This window comes from Schistocerca gregaria, chromosome 4, assembly GCF_023897955.1.
Source record: "Schistocerca gregaria isolate iqSchGreg1 chromosome 4, iqSchGreg1.2, whole genome shotgun sequence".
NCBI classification, from domain to species: domain Eukaryota; kingdom Metazoa; phylum Arthropoda; class Insecta; order Orthoptera; family Acrididae; genus Schistocerca; species Schistocerca gregaria.
Window position 1 is genome coordinate 521,421,711 of NC_064923.1, and position 26,294 is coordinate 521,448,004.

At 37.1% G+C, this 26,294-nt stretch overlaps 1 protein-coding gene across 2 annotated transcripts in view; it reads left to right on the forward strand.

Moving 5' to 3' along the window:
• The window catches only part of LOC126268028 (integrin alpha-PS5-like), a 554,707-nt gene that overhangs the window by 222,081 nt on the left and 306,332 nt on the right, over positions 1-26,294 (forward strand). For both annotated transcript variants that reach the window (XM_049973448.1, XM_049973449.1), the window contains exon 6: positions 8,366-8,414. In XM_049973448.1, the coding sequence (XP_049829405.1) occupies positions 8,366-8,414 (49 nt within the window). The remainder of the gene's footprint in view (positions 1-8,365; positions 8,415-26,294) is intronic.

Genomic DNA, 26,294 nt, shown 5'->3' on the forward strand with positions numbered 1-26,294 from the left:
TGAGTATTTAGAAACCTTAAAGCTTTCTATGACTTTTATCTCTTAACACATTTGTCTTTTAGACATCTATTGTTTTTGTTGCTCAAATCTGGAGTAAGTGCCAAAAATATTACTATTTAGTTCTTACTGAAATTATGTTACATAATTATTTCCTCAGATGTACATATATTTCCTCTATTTCACCAACATCATATAACTCTTTCCTCAGGCATGCTTTTTCTATTTCACACTTTTTTGCCTTCCCTCACAGTGACTCTTTCCCTATAATAAGTATTTTTCCCATATCTACAGGTGAAAGTACACCTATCCTACATCATTTCTTACTATATATGTTGCAGCACGATATCCTGTGTAAAATTCATGCCTCCTTCTATACTTTTTTTTTTTACATTGGACATTTGTACTGTTATTACTCACCTGGTTTGACCTTGTGTCCAGTTACAAAGTACAATTCTAAAATATATATATGCAAAACTTCGAAATTTCTGCTACACAACTGACAAATTTAAATATAATTGTTATTTGCATATATAGAAGCCCAGATGGAAACGTAACTACATTCATTGAAAATCTTGAGAAGGTATTTTACAGTATAAAAATAGTTAGTAAAACGACCATCATATGTGGTGGCTTTAATAAAGATTTCAACAAGAACTCAAAAGACAGATTAAACCTTGAGGCCTTATTAAAAACCTACAATATGCATACAACTATCAAATCCCCCACCGGAGTCACCAAATTGTCAAGCAGTGCTATAGATCAGATACTAATAAATACAAATAAATATTTTCAGGCACTTACTAAAAAAAGAAACATGGAATGATATAGACAACTATGAGAACACATGTAAAAAGTTTGACATGTTCATAGAAATATTCTCCCATTATTTCAATATTTTTTTTCCAGTTAAAAACCAGACATTAAAAACTAAAAAAAGAAATGTTACATGTCTGACAAAAGGAATTAAAATATCATGTGCTGAAAAGAGGAGACTTTATGAAATCTCAAAAACACAAAATGTTATGGAAGAATTTCTGGTGTATTTCAAGAATTATAAGAGAGTGCTTCACAAAGTCATAAAAGAAGCTAAAAAAACAACAAATGATCACCATATAAAAATGGCCAGGAACAAAATGAAAGCCATGTGGAAGATAATCAGAGAACAAGTAGGGAATGAGATTTCCCAAAATGTAAATCTCCAGGTAATCCAAGATGGCAAGAAATTACAAATCCAGAAGAAGTAGCCAATGCTTTTAATACATACTTTGCAAATATTGGTGAAAAATTACTCTCTGACATAAAATCTTCAAATAAAAATCCTGCCACAACACCATCAAATCAAAATAGAAACTGAAACTCCCTATTTCTTACTCCAACCAACGCTAAGGAAATTATACCATCAATTAGAGAGTTAAAAACAAAATTTTCAACAGGTGTGGATGAGATTCCAGATTATGACATTAAAAATGTGGGTGACCTCATTGCAATACCATTAGCCCACATTTTCAACAGTTCATTAACAAATGGAGTCTTTCCCTCCTACTTAAAGACAGTGAAACTGAAACCACTGTTCAAAAAGGGTAAGAAAGAAGACATAGCCAATTATAGACCTATTGTCTTGCTATCTACATTTTCGAAAATACTAAAAAAATTTTTTCATAATAGGTTGCTAGATTTTATAGAAAAGTGCAAAATATTATCCAAAACCCAACATGGCTTCCGGAAAGGCCGGTCAACAGAAACAGCAATGAATTTCTGGGTGAAGTACTCGAAAAAATTGATAGTGGAAAAAAAGTAACAGGCATATGCCTTGATCTGTCTAAGGATTTCAATATAATAGACCACACCCTATTGCTGCAGAAGCTCGAAACAATTGGTATCAGAGGCATGAGTAACAACTGTCTTAGATCATATCTTACTGACCGCAAGCAAGTAATAGAAATACATTTTCACAAAGAAAATAAATCAACAAGACACTATTCTGGTTATAAAGCAGTAAAATATGGGGTACTGCAGGGCTTGGTACTGGTCTCCATCCTATTTTCGATATATATACATGACCTAACATCAACCAACCAGTACCATAGCACTATCCAGTTTGCAGATGACACACTCATATTAGTCAGTGGGAAGACTGCACAGATACTACAGACAAGACTGTCTGAGGCATTAGCAAATGTTGTAAATTAGTTCAACCAAAACAAACTAATAATAAATAAAAGTAAAACAGTAGCACTAAATTTTCATAATGTCAAGAGAAACACTGAAGAGGATATAAGAATTCAGATGTCAGACACAGATATTGCAAGTGTGCCTAATACAAAATTTCTGGGGGTCTAGCTACAGGATAATCTTAGATGGGAAACTCACATTGACAACATATTAATGAAGCTAAGTACCATGTGTTATTTAATGAGAGTGCTGGGAAACTGCTGCCATAAGGACTGTCTAATGACAGTTTACTGTTCTAATATACATTCTGTCCTAAAATATGGGATCACTTTCTGGGGTAACTCGCCATCCTACCTAAAACTCTTCAGGATGCAAAAAAGAATATTGAGAATCATGGCTGGAAAAAAAGGAACAAACCATGTAGACCATTATTTAAAAGGATGGGGATTCTTCCTCTTCCATGTATTTTCCCATTTCAAAGTGCAATGTTTATAAAGATATATACAATAACAAATCCTAGTATCCTCCCCAAAAATGAAAATGTTCATCATCATAATACAAGACAGAAAACTGACTTTCATGTACTCCATACAGAAACCAATTTGTGCCAAAGAGGAACATTACACCATGGAAAAATTATCTACAATAAATTGCCAAGGGAAATTAAAGTAAAGACTGATGTAAAAAAATTTAAAGCAGCGTTAAAAGAATATCTGTTGAGCCATTGCTTTTATAGCGTGGAAGAGTTCCTCCAAAATCCTCGAGAGTCTAAGTGATGATTATGCAAATACTGTAACCATTAATACTGGCCTATAAATACACTCAGATGTAATTCTCAAGTTTCTAATGGGGTTCAAGTATAAGTTGTATACCGACTTGCTCAGTATATGAAGGAAAATTCTGTGAATGTAATTCTCTAGTTACATGTCAATTCATAGTGTAGAAGAGGTCCTCAAAAATCCTTAGAGCTTAACTGAGGATCATGCAAATACTGTAATCATTAATATTGGCTTATACATGTATTCAGTTGTAAACTTCAAGTTTCTAATGTGGTTTAATTATAACTTACACATTCACTTGCCCAGTGTATGAAGTGCTGTAAAATTTTGTGAACATAATTTTCTAGTTCCTAAAGTGTTTTAATTGTAAGATATACTTTGACCTGTCCAATATCTGATGTGCTGTACTGTACATGTAAGATTTACTGGGCCAATAAATACAATACAATAACACTCCATACCATTAAGTTACTTCTTATAAAATAATATTAGTCTTCCATACTGTTATTTATGCAAGTACAAAGACACATAATTATTGTTAATTTTAATATTAATATTAGCATGTAATAAATTACACTTTTAGTCAACTACCTGGCCTATTCTTTCCTTCATCAATAATTCATTGCTAACTTCTAAAAATGAAATCATACTGCAATGCACAATAAAATGATGATACCTGTGTTTATCAGTTCTTTTGCCATTTTGAATTAAAAGATTGTGGTACAGTATGCCATGATTCTGTGGAAGATGAGGGAAACACTGAGAATGGAAACAATTCTCATAGTGAATGCATATTTAATGCACGTGTGTTTAAGTGGGGTCTTCATAAATAAGTATTGTATAGCCACCTTACATAAAACAATGCAAGTTCAACTGATTAACAAATCTATTGAAACAGTTCCCTCCAAATAAAATTGGTCACTTCAGTATGTTTCTTTTCTTTATAATTCGGAAGTTGTTCCCAGTCTCTGGCTACTATAAGCTTTTGGAATTTCATTTTAAACATGTCATGCCAGTATCATCAACAAGTCCGTAATAATACCCTTCTCAGGATGCCCCTATTGATCCACCTTTCTTATTTACTTACTATAAGTGCAAGGCCACATGCCTTCCCCTTCAAATCTTCTTTTCAATTTCTTCTTCTTTATTCTACAAAAATATTTAAATTTATCATTGTTTGTAACATACATTTTAAACTTAAATCTACAAGTACATCTTACTCTTCTCCTCTCATCAGTAATCCTCTCTCTTAATATTAACATTAATCAATGTTTACATAATTTTATCCCAAAATCAAATAGTTCACATAAATCAACAGCAAATACTACTGGACAACTAAATGTGAAATTGTAATCATGCTCACTTTAGGTGTATAAAAGATACCTATGATTTTAATGATAATAGCAACAAAACCCCCCATGAACCACAGACCTTGCTGTTGGTGGGGAGGCTTGCGTGTCTCTGTGATGCTGATAGCTGTACCGTAGGTGCAACCACAACGGAGGGGTACCTGTTGTGAGGCCAGACAAATGTGTGGTTCCTCAAGAGGGGCAGCAGCTTTTTCAGTAGTTGCAAGGGCAACAGTCTGGATGATTGACTGATCTGGCCTTGTAACAATAACCAAAACGGCCTTGCTGTGCTGGTACTGCGAACGGCTGAAAGCAAGGGGAAACTACGGCCATAATTTTTCCCGAGGGCATGCAGCTTTACTGTATGATTAAAAGATGATGGTGTCCTCTTGGGTAAAATAGTCCCCCATTTGGATTTCTGGGCGGGGACTACTCAAGAGGATGTCGTTATCAGGAGAGAGAAAACTGGTGTTCTACAGATCGAAGCGTGGAATGTCAGATCCCAGGTAGGTTAGAAAATTTAAAAAAGGAAATGGATAGGTTAAAGTTAGATATAGTGGCAATTAGTGAAGTTCGGTGGCAGGAGGAACAAGACTTTTGGTCAGGTAATTGAGGGGTTATAAACACAAAATCAAATAGGGGTAATGCAGGAGTAGGTTTAATAATGAATAGGAAAATAGGAATGCGGGTAAGCTACTACAAACACCATAGTGAACGCATTATTGTGGCCAAGATAGATATGAAGCCCACACCTACTACAGTAGTACAAGTTTATATGCCAACTAGCTCTGCAGATGACGAAGAAATTGAGGAAATGTATGATCAAATAAAAGAAATTAATCAGATAGTGAAGGGAGATGAAAATTTAATAGTCATGGGTGACTGGAATTCGAGTGTAGGAAAAGGGAGAGAAGGAAATGTAGTAGGTGGATATGGACTGGGGCTAAGAAATGAAAGAGGAAGACGCTTGGTAGAATTTTGCACAGAGCACAACTTAATCATAGCTAACACTTGGTTTAAGAATCATGTACATGGAAGAACCCTGGAGATACTGACAGGTATCAGATAGATTATATAATGGTAAGACAGAGATTTAGGAATCAGGTTTTAAATTGTAAGACATTTCCAGGGGCAGATGTGGACTCTGACCACAATCTGTTGGTTATGACCTGTAGATTAAAAATGAAGAAACTGCAAAAAGGTGGGAATTTAAGGAGATGGGACCTGGATAAACTAAAAGAACCAGAGGTTGTACAGAGTTTCAGGGAGAGCATAAGGGAACAATTGACAGGAATGGGGGAAAGAAATACAGTAGAAGAAGAATGGGTACTTTTGAGGGATGAAGTAGTGAAGGCAGCAGAGGATCAAGTAGGTAAAAAGACGAAGGATAGTAGAAATCCTTGGGTAACAGAAGAAATATTGAATTTAATTGATGACAGGAGACAATATAAAAATGCAATAAATGAAGCAGGCAAAAAGGAATACAGATGTCTCAAAAATGAGATCAACAGGAAATGCAAAATGGCTAAGCAGGGATGGCTAGATGACAAATGTAAGGATGTAAAGGCTTATCTCGCTAGGGGTAAGATAGATACTGCCTACAGGAAAACTAAAGAGACCTTTGGAGATAAGAGAACCACTTGTATGAACATCAAGTGCTCAGATGGAAACCCCGTTCTAAGCAAATAAGGGAAAGCAGAAAGGTGGAAGGAGTATATAGAGGGTCTATACAAGGGCAATGTACTTGAGGACAATATTATGGAAATGGAAGAGGATGTAGATGAAGATGAAATGGGAGATACGATACTGCATGAAGAGTTTGACAGAGCACTGAAAGACCTGAGTCGAAACAAGTTCCATTGGAACTACTGACAGCCTTGGGAGAGCCAGTCCTGACAAAACTCTACCATCTGGTGAGCAAGATGTATTAAACAGGCGAAATACCCTCAGACTTCAAGAAGAATATAATAATTCCAATCCCAAAGAAAGCAGGTGTTGACAGATGTGAAAATTACCGAACTATCAGTTTAATAAGCCACAGCTGCAAAATACTAACGTGAGTTCTTTACAGACGAATGGAAAAACTAGTAGAAGCTGACCTCGGGGAAAATCAGTTTGGATTCCGTAGAAATACTGGAACATGTGAGGTAATACTGACCTTACGACTTATCTTAGAAGAAAGATTAAGGAAAGGCAAACCTACGTTTCTAGCATTTGTAGACTTAGAGAAAGCTTTTGACAATGTTGAGTGGAATATTCTCTTTCAAATTCTAAAGGTGGCAGGGGTAAAATATAGGGAGCGAAAGGCTATTTACAATTTGTACAGAAACCAGATGGCAGTTATAAGAGTCGAGGGACATGATAGGGATGCAGTGGTTGGGAAGGGAGTGAGACAGGGTTGTAGCCTCTCACCAATGTTATTCAATCTGAATATTGAGCAAGCAGTAAAGGGGAAAAAAAAAAAAAAAAATCGGAGTAGGTATTAAAATTCATGGAGAAGAAATAAAAACTTTGAAGTTCACCAATGACATTGTAATTCTGTCAGAGACAGCAAAGGACTTGGAAGAGCAGTTGAATGGAATGGACAGTGTCTTGAGAGGAGTATATAAGATGAACATCAAGAAAAGCAAAACGAGGATAATGGAATGTAGTCGAATTAAGTCTGGTGATGCTGAGGGAATTAGATTAGGAAGTGAGACACTTAAAGCAGTAAAGGAGTTTTGCTATTTGGGGAGCAAAATAACTGATGATGGTCGAAGTAGAGAGGATATAAAATGTAGACTGGCAATGGCAAGGAAAGTGTTTCTGAAGAATAGAAATTTGTTAACATCGAGTATAGATTTAAGTGTCAGGAAGTCGTTTCTGATAGTATTGGTATGGAGTGTAGCCATGTATGGAAGTGAAACATGGATGATTAATAGTTTGGACAAGAAGAGAATAGAAGCTTTCGAAATGTGGTGCTACAGAAGAATGCTGAAGATTAGATGGGTAGATCGCATAACTAATGAGCAAGTATTGAATAGGATTGGGGAGAAGAGAAGTTTGTGGCGCAACTTGACCAGAAGAAGGGATCAGTTGGTAGGACATGTGTTGAGGCATCAAGGGATCACCAATTTAGTATTGGAGGGCAGCGTGGAGGGTAAGAATCGTAGAAGGAGACCAAGAGATGAATACACCAAGCAGATTCAGAAGGATGTAGGTTGCAGTAGGTACTGAGAGATGAAGAAGCTTATACAGGATAGAGTAGCATGGAGAGCTGCATCAAACCAGTCTCATGACTGAAGACCACAACAACAACAACAGCAACAAAATGTATTAATTGTCATTCTAATTTGCTTAATCCAGTGTTCAGTACATTGTTTTATCACAAGGACCAAGAAACTGTAATTCTAAAAATACAGTATTTGTAAGATATTCTTTGAAAAATTTGGAAGAACACACATCGCGCAATTGATTTAAGAACCTTAATAGTGAGAATCTCTTACAACTTCCACAATATGAAATTGCATCATTATTGACATTTTCTAAGTACTACTGTTGTGAACAAATTTCTGCATAGTATATCTATGCAGGCATGTAAATACTGGGGATGATGTATGTTTCAGACCCTTTTTTTTGTACTAACTTCCCATGATTTGTTGTTCTCATTTGTGGACTTGTGAATCACACCAGATTTGTTTTTTACAGCAGATACAGTCAACCTGTGAATATGTGCCTTTACCTGGCTAAAACATTACCAGTCAAACAGCCAAAAAGTATGTTAAATGTAGCTTGCGATTTCTGTAACGCCTAGTCACATTCAAAACAATTTAGTTTTCCTGTTACCTTAGTTAACTGTGAAATTTGGAAACTGTTAACAATGCTTTTGCTTGAATTTTCTTTGTGAAAGTGGTCATGATCCTCTCCAAAGATGAGATGTGAACCAAAACTGGTGATGATTGTATCATGAAAAGACATTATGTCAAAAACAAATCTCATAAAAAGAGATTAAGTCAAAAACAAATATATGTTCCTGTCTACTTACTTTATTTAAGAATTCATTTTCATTATCTTTTCAAATTGCAGAATGGCTCAAAATTGCTGATTGGTGCACCTGGTGCATACTCATGGGAAGGCAAGTATTAAGAAAGACATTGACCTTATTTAACAGTGAGTAGTAGCTTTAAATAATTTAAAGTATATTAACAGTATTTTGATCCCCTAGCTATCAGGTAGAATTGTTCCATTTTTTATGTGCTATTCCTTGTTAATGAGATTTATTTAGTTGAACAGTTTCAACATTTCCTTTCAATAATCTGATCTACAATGCATTAAGTTTTTTCAGCCATTATAGCTTGTCATATGTAAATAAAAAGAGATTTTTGACATTATAGCATCATTTCCTCAATATAACTGCTTGTGAAATATGGAAATGAGAGAGCTACACCCCTTCCTCAGCTGTTATGCCATTCCACATGATACTTTGCTGACCATTGCATATGTGAGGTGCCCTGTAGATTCTTAGCAGCTCTTCTTGCATTTTACTGCAATTTTCTAGCATTGCAACTTTCCTGTACATACAATTTTATTTTCCATTGTGTGTGTTAAATCTCTTACATACCAACTAAATACACTGTTTGCATTCTTTTCAAGAAGCAGATGGTCAGTTACTGTTATAGATCTGATGGTTCAAATGGCTCTGAGCCCTATACGAATTAACTTCTGAGGTGATCAGTCGCCCAAAAACTTAGAACTAATTAAACCTAACTAACCTAAGGACATCACACACATCCATGCCCGAGGCAGGATTCGAACCTGCGAACGTAGCGGTCGCTCAGCTCCAGACTGTAGCGCCTAGAACTGCACGGACATTCCACCGGCTACAGATCTGATATTGAACCTCAAAAACTTAATTGTGTCATTAATAAACTTGACATTTGATCTTATATTTTACATCTAATATTTGAACTCATTAAGGGTAAAATTCTATTCCTGAACAACTACTTCAGTCTGTTGCTTCATTACATACTTTTTGCCTCATTATATAGGTTTATCATCTATATAGCACTTCATATTACTGACCTTTTTTATTTTAAGGAGTTGCTTAGTTATTTCTTAATCAACTGTAGATTGTGCTAAGTGCCTTAACAGCTTTTTCTTGAAACAGTTTGTGATGTGCTATAACTTGCTGTAGTGTGGGGCTTACTCTGTCTTCTATGAGTGTTTAAAATAATAAATTCCTTCCATGCATAGGACACAGAGTTCCCTTGCAAGTTATCTTATCTGGATTTAATTTCAGCTTACAGAATACTTGCAGATTATGGAAATAAAGAATCATGAAGGAAAAGGATAAAAAATGTCAATATCAGTCATATCTTTGTATGAGAAAATGAAATTCTTGACGTACAAAATGTTTTGAAATTAACAAAATATGTTAATTCTTTTTGTTAATTTCAAAAGGTAATGACGTAGTTGAAATTAGACTCTGAAATAGTTATAAATAAAACTGTTACTGCTAACTGTTTACCAATAGCTGATACTGTTAATAAAGTTCACTTCAAAATGTTTAATTTTTAAATATTTTTGAATTAAATATGGTAGTTTGCAATTCTGCATCATGCAGGTAGGTTGTTAACGTCAGTTAGGCCTACTGTTCACTTAAATGTTTTAACCCCTCCAGTCCTGAGTAAAAAAAAAAAAAAAAACCCTTTATCGTGTCCATATGGAACTATGTATTATATATTAGAGCAAAATTTCAATATGTCATACTTGATTTAAAAATAAAATGTTGTCCAATAAATTGGACATTGGGCCTTGGAGGTGTTGATAATGTGAAATAAGAATCCAGTAGTTACAAATTATACAGCAGTTTCATTGTGCAAAATCTTTTCAAAATACAGGAATTTATATGTTGTATCAATAATTTTAACCCCTGGTATTATGATTTACAGAACAGAAATAAGCAAAACACTTACAGAACACAGTTTCCTTTACATTCACTTTGTATGAAAGGCCAGAAAGCAATTTGCATCTTTTTTTAGGCAAATGTGAATATCGCATTTTGAACAGATTATTTCTGATTTCCCTTGATATGGTGTGTTTTTCCATGTACCTCCATCTTTGCATTGATCTACCACTGGGAGGTCGTTAATACCATCGTATTGTACATTTCATTCAGGTCGTCTCTCTTCTCTGAATCTTTTCTGTTCAGTCTCTTTTCCAGCTTCTTCACTGCTTGGCCTACCTCTTCTTCTCTTTGTGTTTGTCCCTGCTCTCACAAGGCTTTCAGCTACACTCATTCGTAAATGCCATAAGTCAAGTACTTTACTGTCTTGAATTTTTTTCGCTTAACAGTGTTTTTGATATTCTAACCAGTTGTTGACCAAAGAAAAATCAACAGCATGCATCAGCATTCTTAGAGTCCATTTTCTGGATGTAATAAAGATTCTGTACAGTCCAATCAGCTGATCAAAAAGTTTACACCACCCATTGATTCATTGTACAATTTAACAACTTTAGGATGCCTCATTTTTACGTATGATCTTGAGGTTTTGTCCCATCATCCAACAGTGTCATATTTACCTGTTGTTGTAGTTGTGGTCTTCAGTCCTGAGGCTGGTTTGATGCAGCTCTCCATGCTACTCTATCCTGTGCAAGCTTATTCACCTCCCAGAACCCGCTGCAACCCACATCCTTCTGAATCTGCTTAGTGTAGTCATCTCTTGGTCTCCCTCTAGGATTTTTACCCTCTACGCTGCCATCCAATACTAAATTGGTGAGCCCTTGATGCCTCAGAACATGTCCTACCAACCGATCCCTTCTTCTGGTCAAGTTGTGCCACAAACTTCTCTTCTCCCCAATCCTATTCAATACTTCCTCATTAGTTATGTGATCCACCCATCTAATCTTCAGCATTCTTCTGTAGCACCACATTTCAAAAGCTTCTATTCTCTTCTTGTCCAAACTATTTATCGTCCATGTTTCACACCCATACATGGCTACACTCCATACAAATACTTTCAGAAATGACTTCCTGACACTTAAATCTATACTCGATGTTAACAAATTTCTCTTCTTCAGAAACACTTTCCTTGCCATTGCCAGTCTATATTTTATATCCTCTCTACTTCGACCAACATCAGTTATTTTGCTCCCCAAATAGCAAAACTCCTTTACTACTTTAAGTGTCTCATTTCATAACCTAATTCCCTCAGCATCACCAGACTTAATTTGACTACATTCCATTATCCTCGTTTTGCTCTTGCTGATCTTCATCTTATATCCTCCTTTCAAGACATAATCCATTCCGTTCAACTGCTCTTCCAAGTCCTTTGCTGTCTCTGACAGAATTACGATGTCATCGGCAAACCTCAAAGTTTTTATTTCTTCTCCATGGATTTTAATACCTACTCCAATTTTTTTGTTTTTGTTTCCTTTACTGCTTGCTCAATATACAGATTGAATAACATCAGGGAGAGACTACAACCCTGTCTCACTCCCTTCCCAACCACTGCTTCCCTTTCATGTCCCTCGACTCTTATAACTGCCATCTGGTTTCTGTACAAATTGTAAATAGCCTTTCGCTCCCTATATTTTACCCCTGCCACCTTCAGAATTTGAAAGAGAGTATTCCAATCAACATTGTCAAAAGCTTTCTCTAAGTCTACAAATACTAGAAATGTAGGTTTGCCCTTCGTTAATCTACCTTCTAAGATAAGTCGTAGGGTCAGTATTGCATCACGTGTTCCAACATTTCTATGGAATCCAAACTGATCTTCCCTGAGGTCGGCTTCTACTAGATTTTCCATTCATCTGTAAAGAATTAGTGTTAGTATTTTGCAGCTGTGACTTATTAAACTGATAGTTCGGTAATTTTCACATCTGTCAACACCTGCTTTGTTTGGGATTGGAATTATTATATTCTTTTTGAAGTCTGAGATTATTTCGGCTGGCTCATACATCTTGCTCACCAGATGGTAGAGTTTTTTCAGGACTGGCTCTCCCAAGGCTGTCAGTAGTTCCAATGGAATGTTGTCTACTCCGGGGGCCCTATTTCGACTCAGGTCTTTCAGTGCTCTGTCAAACTCTACACGCAGTATCATATTTCCCATTTCATCTTCATCTACATCCTCTTCCATTTCCATAATATTGTCCTCAAGTACATCACCCTTGTATAGACCCTCTATATACTCCTTCCACCTTTCTTCTTTCGTTTCTTTCCTTAGAACTGGGTTTCCATCTGAGCTCTTGATGTTCATACAAGTGGTTCTCTTATCTCCAAAGGTCTCTTTAATTTTCCTGTAGGCAGTATATATCTTACCCCTAGTGAGATAAGCCTCTATATCCTCACATTTGTCCTCTAGCCATCGCTGCTTAGCCGTATTGCACTTCCTGTCGATCTCATTTTTGAGACATCTGTATTCCTTTTTGCCTGCTTCATTTATTGCATTTTTATATTTTCTCCTTTCGTCAATTAAATTCAATATTTCTTCTGTTACCCAAGGATTTCTACTAGCCCTCGTCTTTTTACCTACTTGATCCTCTGCTGCCTTCACTACTTAACCCCTCAAAGCTAACCATTCTTCTTCTACAGTATTTCTTTCCCCCATTCCTGCCAGTTGTTCCCTTATGCTCTCCCTGAAACTCTGTGCAACCTCTGGTTCTTTTAGTTTATCCATGTCCCATCTCCTTAAATTCTCACCTTTTTGCAGTTCCTTCAGTTTTAATCTACAGGTCATAACCAATAGATTGTGGTCAGAGTCCACATCTGCCCCTGGAAATGTCTTACAATTTAAAACCTGGTTCCTAAATCTCTGTCTTACCATTATATATTCTATCTGAAACCTGTCAGTATCTCCAGGCTTCTTTCATGTATACAGCCTTTCTTTATGATTCTTGAACCAAGTGTTACCTATGATTCAGTTGTGCTCTGTGCAAAATTCTACCAAGCAGTTTCCTCTTTCATTTCTTTGCCCCAGTCCATAATCACCTACTTCGTTTCCTTCTCTTCCTTTTCCTACTACCGAATTCCAGTCACCCATGACTATTAAATTTTCATCTCCCTTCAGTATCTGAATAATTTCTTTTATTTGATCATACATTTCTTCAATTTCTTCGTCATCTGCAGAGCTAGTTGTCATATGAACTTGTACTACTGTAGTAGGTGTGGGCTTCGTATCTATCTTGGCCACAATAATGCGTTCACTATGGTGTTTGTAGTAGCTTACCCGCATTTCTATTTTCCTATTCATTATTAAACCTACTCCTGTATTACCCCTATTTGATTTTGTGTTTATAACCCTGTAGTCACCTGGGCAGAATTCTTGTTCCTCCTGCCACCGAACTTCACTAATTCCCACTATATCTAACTTTAACCTATCCATTTCCCTATTTAATTTTCTAACCTATCTGCCCTATTAAGTGATCTGACATTCCACACTCCAATCCGTAGAACGCCCGTTTTCTTTCTCCTGTTAACAACATCCTCTTGGGTAGTCCCCGCCCAGCAAGCCACTTTGTCAGGACTACATTGTTTCTACTGACAACCTGGTCAGAAAATCGTCTCTCCTTGTGTCTGATATCTTTGTCATTTATCAACGTAGGAGAAAAAAACCTGTTTACATGAACTGTTCCAGCAGTAAACATTTTTCTGTATTTTAGTACTTGAATAATATGATAAGAAGAGAAGTAATTATCAAAATATAGTTTGTGTCCTTTACTTTTTATTCTGTCACACAAATGGAGCACAACAGATGCTCCTAAACTGAATAGTTTCTTATTCCGTTCATCATGCTCAGTCGCACTACCCTGATATATTAGGAAGTCATAAGCAACACCAGATCTTCCAGCCAAAACAAATATTTTAATTCCCCAATGACACGGCTTGCCTTTCACATACTGCTTGATTGAAAGTTGACCTTTGAATGGAACCATCTGTTCATCAATACATAAAGATTCTTCAAGGGAGAGTTCTAAACACCTTCTTCTAATGGAGTTGTACAAACTTCGAACTTTATACAATTTGTCATTTGATTTTTCAGGGCGTTCCAAATTGTTGACAATATGCAGAGCATTTTGCAACTGGAAAGACCTATCTCTAGTCATAGAATCTAAGAATAAACCTATTCCAACAAACTTGTCCCAGTAAAGTCTCACTCGAGGAAATTTCAAGTTTCCTATCGCCATATGCAGGCCAATGAGTGCTTTTATTTCATCTGCGTTAGTTGGTTTGAAATTTGTATAACCAGACTGTAATGCTTATATATTTGTGTTTCCCGAACACATTTCCCATTCTTGTACTGTTACATAGTTAATAAAGTAACACACATTCTTCTTACATTTCTTGATCAATATAGCACTGATTCTCAAAATGAATAGCAGGAGGTGACCAAGGGTGATGTCTATACTTTTTTCTTCTTTGCTAGTGAGATAGTCATATTCTGGTTCACTATTACATACAGTCTCTGCAAGTACAGGTAGCTCATGTGGCTCTTTGTCACCTTGTAGACCATTACGAACTGACACTATGTCCACTGCATCTTCTGTGAATTCAAATTGTGTCACCAAAAAATCATATTTCGCTGTCATTTTCTCACTTCCTATCCTTGGAGTTGTGGAAACAGTGCCTAGAATATTTTCAAGATGATCTTCGTTATCTGAAATATCGATATTGATATCAAAAACATCTCCTTCTGCTAAGAGGTCTAGGATCTTCTTGATGTGATTTGGATTTGTTGTGTTGTATACCTTCCTGTGATCTACAAACAAAAACCGAGTTTTAGCAAACAGATGAAAACGTCATAACATAAAAGCTAATTACTGGATACGACAGATAAAATAATTTATTAGCTAATATATTATGCTATGAATGAAAAATTAACTGAAAGAACGTTATAAGAGAGAAGTAGGTTGAAAACAACCACTATATCAATGCTTTCACAGCAACTTATTAGGATAAAAATATTACAGCCGAATCCTGATGTCCAGAATTTTGGACGAATTAATTTAGTGCCATAATAGCTCAATTATGTTCATAATCCCACATCTCTTACGTTAAATGCAATTTCTACAGAAGAATCTTACCCAGTATATTTTTTTTGAGCACAAGAAATCGTCTATACTGCAGTATTTAACACGTAAATATGACTTACCTGGAGCATTTCGCAATGGGTCCGCCATCTTGATTGTTTTTCGATGTAGTACATTGTAGATGGCACCAAGATGCATGGAACTTAACACTAGAGATGTTTAGTAAACAGGCAATTGGTTTCAATGGTGCGTGAAATAGTTTACTGATATAAAATGTGTATAAAAGTCAGTGTCCAATATACTGGACGCCAGGTCTGAAAGGGATCAATGGCAAATAACTGGAATATTATTTCTTCATAGTTTACTTACATATTATCTATTGACAAATTCAGGATTTGCTTTGGACTGTTGACATATGTTACATTTTACGTCATAACTTTCTGGATTAATTACAGACAATTATAAAAACTCTATATATCTTGATTACTGGAACTTATAAATAATTTGGGGACAAAATAAAATATTATACCACTCTAAATGACTTCCTTGTTGTGGTTGTTGTGGTCTTCAGTCTTGAGACTTGTTTGATGCAGCTCTCCATGCTACCCTATCCTGTGCAAGCTTCTTCATCTCCCAGTACTTACTGCAACCTACATCCTTCTGAATCTGCTCAGTGTATTCATATCTTGGTCTCCTACAATTTTTACCCTCCACGCTGCCCTCCAATGCTAAATTTGTGATTCCCTGATGCCTCAGAACCTGTCCTACCAACCGATCCCTTCTTCTTGTCACATTGTGCCACAAAGTCCTCCTCTCCCCAATTCTATTCAATACCTTCACATTAGATATGTGATCTACCTATCTAATCTTCCATAGCACCACATTTCAAAAGCTTCTATTCTCTTCTTGTCCAAACTACTTATCTTCCATGTTTCACTTCCATACATGGCTACACTCCATACAAATACTTTCAGAAACAACTTCCTGACACTTAAATCTATACTAAATCTTAACAAATTTCTCTTCTTCAGAAACGCTTTCCTTGTCATTTGCCAGTCTACATTTTATATCCTCTCTACTTCGACCATCATCAGTTATTTTGCTCCCCAAATAGCAAAACTCATCTACTGCTTTAAGTGTCTCATTTCCTAATCTAATTCCCTCAGCATCACCTGACTTAATTTGACTACATTCCATTATCCTCGTTTTGCTTTTGTTGATGTTCATCTTATACCATCCATTCAAGACACTGTCCATTCTATTCAACTGCTCTTCCAAGTCCTTTGCTGTCTCTGACACAATTACAATGTCATCGATGAACCTCAAAGTTTTTATTTCTTATCCATGGATTTTAATACCTACTCCGAATTTTTCTTTTGTTTCCTTTACTACTTGCTCAATATACAGATTGAATAACTACGGGGATAGGCTATAACCCTGTCTCACTCCCTTCCCAACCACTGTTTCCCTTTCATGCCCCTAGACTCTTAAACTGCCATCTGGTTTCTGTACAAATTGTAAATAGCCTTTCGCTCCCTGTATGTTACCCCTGCCACCTTCAGAATTCGAAAGAGAGTATTTGAGTAAAGATTGTCAAAAGCTTTCTCTAAGTCTACAAATTCTAGAAATGTAGGTTTGCCTTTCCTTAATCTATTTTCTAAGTTAAGTCATAGGGTCAATATTGCCTCACGTATTCCAACATTTATACGGAATCCATACTGATCTTATGTGAGGTCGGTTTCGACCAGTTTTTCCACTTGTCTGTAAAGAATTCGTGTTAGTATTTTGCAGCAGTGGCTTATTAAACTGATAGTTCAGTAATTTTCACATCTGTCAATACCTGCTTTCTCTGTGATTGGAAATATTATATTCTTCTTGAAGTCTGAGGGTATTTCACCTATCTCTAACATCTTGCTCACCAGATGGTAGAGTTTTGATAAGCTTGGCTCTCCCATGGTTGGCAGTAGTTCTAATGGAGTGTTGTCTACTCCCTGAGCCTTGTTTCGACTCAGGTCTTTCAGTGCTCTATCAAACTCTTCACGCACTATCATAGCACCTATTTCATCTTCATCTACATTCTCTTCCATTTCTAAAATATTGTCATCATGAACATCACCCTTGTATAGACCCTCTATATACTCCTCCCACCTTTCTGCTTTCCCTTCTTTGTTTAGAACTGGGTTTCCATCTGAGCTCTTGATATTCATGCAAGTGGTTATTTTTCTCCAAAGGTCTCTTTAGTTTTCCTGTAGGCAGTATCTATCTTACCCCTAGCGAGATAAGCCTTTACATCCTTACATTTGTCATCTAGCCATCCCTGCTTAGCCATTTTGCATTTCCTGTTGATCTCATTTTTGAGACATCTGTATTCCTTTTTGCCTGCTTCATTTTCTCCTTTCATCAATTAAATTCAATATTTCTTCTGTTACCCAAGGATTTCTACCAGCCCTTGTCCTTTACCTACTTTGTCCTCTGCTGCCTTCACTACTTCATTCCTCCGTGCTACCCATTCTTCTTCTACTGTATTGCTTTCCCCCATTCCTGTCAATTGTTCCCTTATGCTCTCCCTGAAACTCTGTACAACCTCTGGTTTAGTCAGTTTATCCAGGTCCCATCTCCTTAAATTCCTACCATTTTGCACTTTCTTCAGTTTTAATCTACAATTCATAACCAATAGATTGTGGTCAGAGTCCACATCTGCCCCTGGAAACCATTATATAATCTGATACCTTCTAGTATCTCCAGGATTCTTCCATGTATATAACCTTCTTTCAAGATTCTTGAATCAAGTGTTAGCTATGATTAAGTTATGCTCTGGGCAAAATTTTACCAGACGGCTTCCTCTTTCATTTCTTACTCTTAATCCATAGTCACCTACTATGTTTCCTTCTCTTCCTTTTCCTACTCTCGTATTCCAGTCACCCATGACTATTAAATTATCTGCGTCATGTGTGGTCATGTCTGTGTGTGTGTGTGTGTGTGTGTGTGGGGGGGGGGGGGGGGGGGGAGAGAGAGAGAGAGAGAGAGAGAGAGAGAGATTTTTGATCTTATCAGTGCGAGTGTGCTTTTTACTTTTGAAGACAGCCTCTTGGCCAAAAGCTCAAATGTGTAGCAGTTCTTTTGTTGTGCCTGTCAGCAACTCAGTGTCTCCTGTATATGGTGAGGAGCAAACTATTCTTTTTGTGATATTGTCATTATTCCATCCTGTATTTTCCATTGCTTGAATCATTAATGTAAGTGAGAAACAGTATTTAGATCAATAGACTCTCCTGAAGAACTCATTTGTCCACATACTTACGAAATCAAAAATGTTGCATTGTGTATTTTGAGTTCCTTGAAATTTGGATGATCCCCCACACATCCTCTTTTTACTGACTAAGACAGTCCCACTTATTTCCAGCACATCAAGTTTGTAATTAAGTGTTTCTTAATCAACCATGTCAAATGCTTTAACATAGTCTAGAGAAATTCATATCAGAAGGTCTCTTTTATCCAGAACCTGTAAAGCTATTTTTGTGAATTGTTCTACAGCTATTTAATTCAAAATCAAACTGTTTTTGCACTTCCAGCCAAACTGTTTTTTGTTTAGAAGTTGCTATTTATTAAATAATTCCCAGAAAATTAAAGGTAAAACCTGTGCAAGCACTTGACTGCACTATCAGCCTGCCTGCAGGAAGAGTGCAGTCCTTCCATCAACTGCCAAACTAGGAGGATGCCAACAGGAATGGAGCAACAGTCATCGAGAACCACCTGAAGATTGCAATGATACATTTTGCCAAAATATCATAGAGTATTTATGATGTCACCCAGATGTACACCCAAGAATTATACTAGGATTAGAGTTCTATTGTTTATCTGGCACACATCCCATCCTAAGTAGATTTCTTGCCAAATTGGTTGCAGAATGTTGAAAGTAACTTGTTCAGTTGTGGCATAGCTATTTGCTCTGTGCTCTGCTAGAGAACCCAATAAGTATAGTACAAACACAATATCATTGATAAGACTCCACAAGAATATCAAAATGTTTCATGTCTGCTGAACATGAGCGCATGACATAGGGCAATTGGCAAGTGCAATTCACATGTTTATTTACATCTGAAGATCAGTTTCTGAATTGTGAGACTGAATTGTGAGACTGTGTCTGTCAGAGACATCTGCCAGTTTGAAATTCTACTTTCTGATATTTTACTGTTATCATTGTTTCTGCATGATATTGCAGTGATTTTATCAGTACTCATGTACATCATGATATGTTGTGAAATTTCAAACATTTGTAACTACCTGACTTTTAAGCAATTTGTTGCTCCACTTGTTCTTATGAATTTCTTGGTTGAGTTTGTATGGGTATACTGTGAAGTACTACTTTTATCGAGGTACTGAGTAACTATTTATGTAGTGTCTTCTGATATGAATTGTGGTTCTTCTATGTTGTTGTTAATCATAACTATAACTTGGTTGTGTTACAAATAATATTCCTTTTTAATGTAAAAGCATTCACTCTGAATGTACTTTTTTATTTTCTTACATTCTCATGTAAGTAAAAAATGGATGATCAAAACTGCTATGACCTTATGAAACTACAATTATCCATTATATTTGTGAGTTCTTTGAGTGTTCTGGAATGTAACTACAACTTACAAGATATTTGTTCACTTTATTACAAGAACTGTAAAAAGACTTACATAGATTTGTGCAATCTTTTGCCACAGGAATGAGCCAAATATTTGCAGCTGTCTTTGAATAATAAAACATCACTTGATGCATACATTTACTAAACTCTTCTCCTGAAGTACTAAGTTCACAATGTTCAGATTCACAATTCAATCTAAGATACGAGTAACACTTGTGTCCTAACTATATGATGTTGTCTGCTTGATTGGAGGTCAAGCAATGCTTGAGCCTTCCTCTGCTTGGTTGTATATTAGCCTCCATGTGGTGGTGCTGGAAGGGAGGACATGGTTTCACCAGCACCTCCAATTCATCATTGCAGAATGCAGCAAGACATCATTAACTTCTGTGGTATTGATGCAAGGTACGACTTCGTTACAACACCTCAATCTTTTGTTGATACAACATGCCTCTCCCTTCTAAACCCCTGCACCATCTTCATGTGGGGTGGATGCACACGATGACTGCAGGAGGGAGGGAAGAGAGGAACAGAATGTGGATGCAAATGAGGAGGCAGGTGGGTAATGACAGCTGATGGCACATCTTTGACTGTATGCCAATATCCACCCTTGAGAATGACTGGTGACACTGACCAAAAAACCAGATGGAGAATGCATACCAGCATCTGGAGATGCAGATGCCAAGGTTAACTGAACCGCAAAGGGATCTTCTGGAGTGCTGTGATGATGTTCTGAGGGCGCTACACAATGGACATCAGATATGGCAGGTGGATGGGCACTGGCTTTAGTGATGCGAGCAGCAATGGTGTCCGTGGTGGGGTGTTGACCTCCTTGGGCCCCACAGTGGATGGTGTTTGCCATGACTGGTGGAAAGACAGAAACAACTGCTGTTGTGGACCCCATCAATGTGCTGGCTGGATCTGTGGACAAACACACTGCAGCAGAATCACTGATATACTCAGAAGTGCACCATGGTTGATTTTGGTGGTGCCCCTGCAGCCTGGTAGAACCTGGGATGATGTAAAAAGAATGTCTGATGGTTTTTGTAATAACTCTGCACTCCGAACACTGTTTATTTCCAGAAGGCCTTTGTCTTGAGGCTAGAAGTTTGTCTGACATGGCCAAATGAATTGTTTCCATGAAGGCCATGGTGTTGTAATGATTCTATCAATGCCTTCCTATCATGTGACTAGGAACAGTCCTCCATCTGACTTTTGAACATTTGTATGAACCATTCAGCTTCACCACTAGACTTTGGATGAAAAATTGCTGTGATTACATGGTGTATGCCATTGATGCACAAAACTGTTGGATATTGGCTGATGTGAATTGTGGTCCATTGTCCAAGACAATGACCTCTGGAAGACCTTCAGGACAAAAAAACTGAAGACAAAGCTGATACTGTACTTGCAGTAATGGTGGATGTCTTGGGTGCAGTAGTGATGTATGTAAAGGATACAACAAAAGTAAACTTATTATAACTGTCAACCACTAACAACCATATCACATTCCAGAACATGCCCTCAAAATTAATATGAATGCATTCCCTTGGTCCGGATGTGGACACTCAGAAAAATGTTGTGGCGGAACTGATTGATGTTCTGTGCAACTTTGCAGTGAGATGTTATTTACTCAATCTGAGCATCCATTGCCTGCCAAATACAATGACATCTGCTGAGTTGCTTCCCCATTTACCTTAGTTGAATAAAGACAAAACTTCCCAATGAAGGAAGTGTGTGATGATGCAAAAAGTAGCAACGTGCTCTTGGGTAGGGAACATCTTTTAAACCACATGGCTACCCATGGTGCATATATTGGAAAACAACATGCAGAACAGCTTCATAAGCAGTTGCAATGGCATCATGCTGAAAATTGAGAGAAATTTTTGGAGACATTCAAAATCCTTTGTATCAGTCTGAAAACATGACTCCTCAGATGAATCAAATGCTATGTCGGTACTGACTGGTAACCAAGACAACAAGTCAGTATGTGATTGTTGGGTGGTGTGCCTGTACAACAGTTCATACTGATAATTAGACAATATCAGTGCCCAACATTGCAATTTTTGTGCCATCTGAGGGGGACAGGCTTTGCAGGTTTGAACGAGGCTGTCAAAGGCTGATGCTCTGTCAGGAAGTAGAACTTCCAAACTTAGAAGTATTGGTGGAACTTTGTAACACTATAAATAATGGTGAGTGCCTCTTCTTGAAGTTGACTGTAGTTACACTGTATTTTTTTGAGAGTTTTCAAGGGAAAAGCAGTAGGTCTATCAGAATAACCAATTTTATGGTAGAACGTGGCCCTGATCCCATAAGAAATTGTATCTACAGCTAACATGACATGCTTAGTTGGAACTAAATGAATAAAATATTGATTATTTAACAAAATGTCCTTTCATTGCTAAAATGCATTTGAGAGTCTGTGGACCACATAAAAGGAACATTTATCCGTTGAACTGCTTTCAGCAATTTGCACACCATTATAGATAACTTCGACATAATATGTAAACTTCCTCATAACTGATTGGAGCTCCTTAATGTTATGGGGCAACAGCAGATCTTGGAGCTCTGTCACACCAGCAAAAATCAATATGGTAGGTTGAATTGCTTGTGCATTAATTAATGATGATCAAAATATTCCTGTAGTTGTTGCAAGAAGAAGCCTTATTCTTTATTGCACTTTTGGTCAGCCCCGGAAAGAACTTGTAACAAACAGTCTAAGTTTGCTAAATGTTCAGCAGGCACATAACCTGTGACTGTAATATTATCCAAATAATTTGCACAAGGAGGGACCTTTGCTGTTCACTGTTCCAGGAACCATTGAAAAATTGCAGGAGCTGGAGTACTTCTAGTTGGTAGTTTTTTTATCTGGAACAATCATAGATGAGTGTTTACCACAAACTATTGCATAAGCTGCTCGCCCAGCAAACTTTGAAAAGTATCTGCCCTGTGCCAGTTTCTCAATCAATTCCTACATATGTGGAACAGGAGAAGAATCCACAACAGCTTGTGGGTTTACTGTGGCTTTAAAATCAGCACACAGACCTAAAACACCTCAGGGCTTCTTTAGAATTACCAATCCTGATGCCCAGTGGTTTGCAGAAACAGATTGGCTAACCAAACTGTCTTTCCATCTGTCCAGTTCCTGAGCCATTTGCTCATGTGTTGCATTTGGGACAGGCAGAGCACCAAAAAAAATCACAGCAGCATATTGTCTTTCACTGTAACGTGTGCTTCAAATTCTTTTGCCCATCCCAAACCTCATTCAGACAGTTCCTTGTGCTTATTGCACAAATCAGAAACATTATTGTAAGGCACTGAAATGCTGATTTGTAACACAATGTCCTTTGTGCGTAGGTGAAACAAATGGAATAAATCTAACCCCAAAATGTTTGCACTGTTTCTATAATTATGCACACAAAATGGAACATGCTGCTGTAGCAGTGGGGTACTGAGCCTGTCATATATGTCTCTATTAATTTGGGAAACAGAAGCACCAGCATCCAACTGTAAATTAATTGTTTTTGTTCCACTCATTATGGGCAAAAAAATCTGTTCACCGTCCTGGAAGATTTCAGCGATACTGAAATGTAGGCTTTGGCATGCATCATTGTGCATAGCTTCACCAAAAGGTTATGTGCTGTTGGTTGGCAGTGGTTGGTTGCTGAGTCTGGTGTGTCATGTAAACACACTGAATGTGATCTTGCTGTCTGCATCAGTAGCATGTTGCATCATGATGAGGACAACCTTTCCGGTCATGATTCAAAAAGCGTTGTGGACAAGACTTCCTTGTAGAATTTTGTAGCACACATTACATACCAAGAGATAGAAAGTTTTTACATATATGCTGTTTGTCTGAGCCCTGTATTATTCACTTTAATGCTATAATGTGCTTTAGACTGAATATCTTGTGCACTTTGAACAACAGAAATACACAGAACCTTAAAATCAACCCAAGTTGTCCAGAATAGTTCAAGATTCCACAATAGACCTAACTGTTTCTAAATCAGGTTCTGGCAGCTTTAGAATTGTTGCATGAATGAATGCATCTGAGACATTCTTAGTGGTAGAATCCTGTAACATGAGATCTCTGTAATGGATAGCACAACAGTTAAACTAACAGTGCCTTGTGAACCCTCCGAGTTCATACAATGAAGGCTTTCACCACTGGATGTTTCAGCTACCAAGAATTCTTCAGGGTTGTATGGCCTTGGTCCATGGAACTTTTCTGTCCCTGATATTTTGCCCAGAGCTATGTTGGATGTCTCCTGAGGTGCTCTTGGCTCTGCTGAGTCTTGCTGACTGATGAGTCAGACATCAAAGAATGGCCTAAATACCATGGAAAGTGGGTGTGGTCTGGATTTCATATGACAGCAGAGATAAACCTTGTCAAGGATAAAATATAACTATTGATCATAGTATGTTAAAGATAAAATCTTCTCATCGATTATGTAGTGCCACTGTCCATATATCGCTGAGTTTCATAGCTTCTTCTTTTCTGTTAAAACAATCCCCATGCTTATAAATTTTGATGGCTTCTCTATATAGCTGTGGATAATAGTTCGTCATAGTACAAAAAAAAATTCAGTTTACAAAAATTTCAGTACATGATTACCTGACTGAAGAGCATGTTTATCTCGGCATCTAGGTATTCCAGCACACAAATCCTTTTAGCTCTGTCCACTAGAATTTTAATAACACCTTTTTCCTGTTGTGGATGATGACTGGAATCCTTATGCATGTATCTGTTGGTAATCTTCCAAAAGACTTTATGTTTCAAGCTGCCATCAGTCTGTCTCATAACTAAGACATCCAAGAAGGAAATTGCATTGTCTTTCTCCATTTCCATGGTAAACTGGATTTTTGGATTTATACTATTTAAATAACAAAAGAATTCCTCTAAAGCTTTTTTTCCATGCGACCAAACCACAAATCTATCATCCACACTTTGATAACATCAACATGGTTTCTTATTTGCTTTTTCCAGAGATAATTGTTTGATTTTTCCATGTGAAAATTGGTGATCATAGGACTCCATGGGTTACCCATGGCCACACCATCAACCTGTTCATAAAATGCATCCTCCCACTGGACCTAACTAGAGGTGGGACAGTGTCTGAAAAGAGCAGTCAAATCTGCTGGGAAAACATCTGCTGTGTAAACCATAACTTCATTAAGCAGAATCATTTTAAATAAAGACACTATTTCAAAACCGACAAGAATATCCTCAGGAGCCAAAGTTAGTCCCTTCAGTTTCTCAGTGAAATGGCATAAGTCTTTTACATCAGAATCAGTTTGCCCAATATGTGGCTGTAAACATCTAAAGCAGGCTTTTGAGAAGAATGGGTACTCTAATAAGGAAATAAATAGAGTTTTGTGACCGAATAACAGGAGGCCTAAGGACAAAGATACAACACAGTGATGGAAGAACATGGTTTCTCTACCCTTCATCAAAAAAGTAACAGATCAAATTGGCAAGATTTTAAGGAAACATAACGTTTGACCAATTTTCAGACCAACTAATAAAATGGGTCAAGCACTTTGTTCTCTTAAGGATAAACATCCCCCTCTACCTGAAAGTTGTGTATAAAAGATTCTCTGTAAATGTGGTAGGGTCTACATTGGAACTACAAAGAGAAATGGGAATACACAGTTGAATGAACATGAAAGTCTTTGCTGGCTAGGGAAAACAGACAAGTCAGCTTTGGTGGAACATGCTCTTTAGTCAGGTGAACATGTAGTGAAATTTTCGGAAACTGAAATTGTATGTACTATGACGAACTATATGGCTAAATAGAGAAGCCATGAAAATATTTAAACATGTGGACAATTTTAACAGAAAGGAAGAAGCTATGAAACTCAGTGATATATGGACAGTGGCACTACAGAATCGATGAGAAGTTTTTATTTTTGACATACTATGGTTGATAGTTATATTTTATTCTTGGCAAGATTTCTCTCTGCTATCACTCGAAATGCAGACCACTCCCACTTTCCACAGTATTTAGGCCATTCTTTGAAGTCTGACTTGTCAGTCAGCAAGACTCAGCACAACCAGGAGCACCTCTAAAGATGTCCAACGTAGCTTTGGGTGAAATGTCAGGGATAGAAAAGTTCCATGGATCACGATCATACAACCCGGAAGAATTCTCATCAGCTATCCATTGTTTCGGAGTTTGTCTTTGCTGTTGCTTAAGATGAAATAATTTAAAGCTTGCTGCTGTGACATGGACCTAACTATCCATATGTTTGTCAAGCAGTTTAAAGATGTCATCACACTTGACTGATTTAGGAGTAGTGCCCATGCACAACTGTACATACAGACAGTAAATGTCAGCTCCCATGGCTGACAAAAAAGTA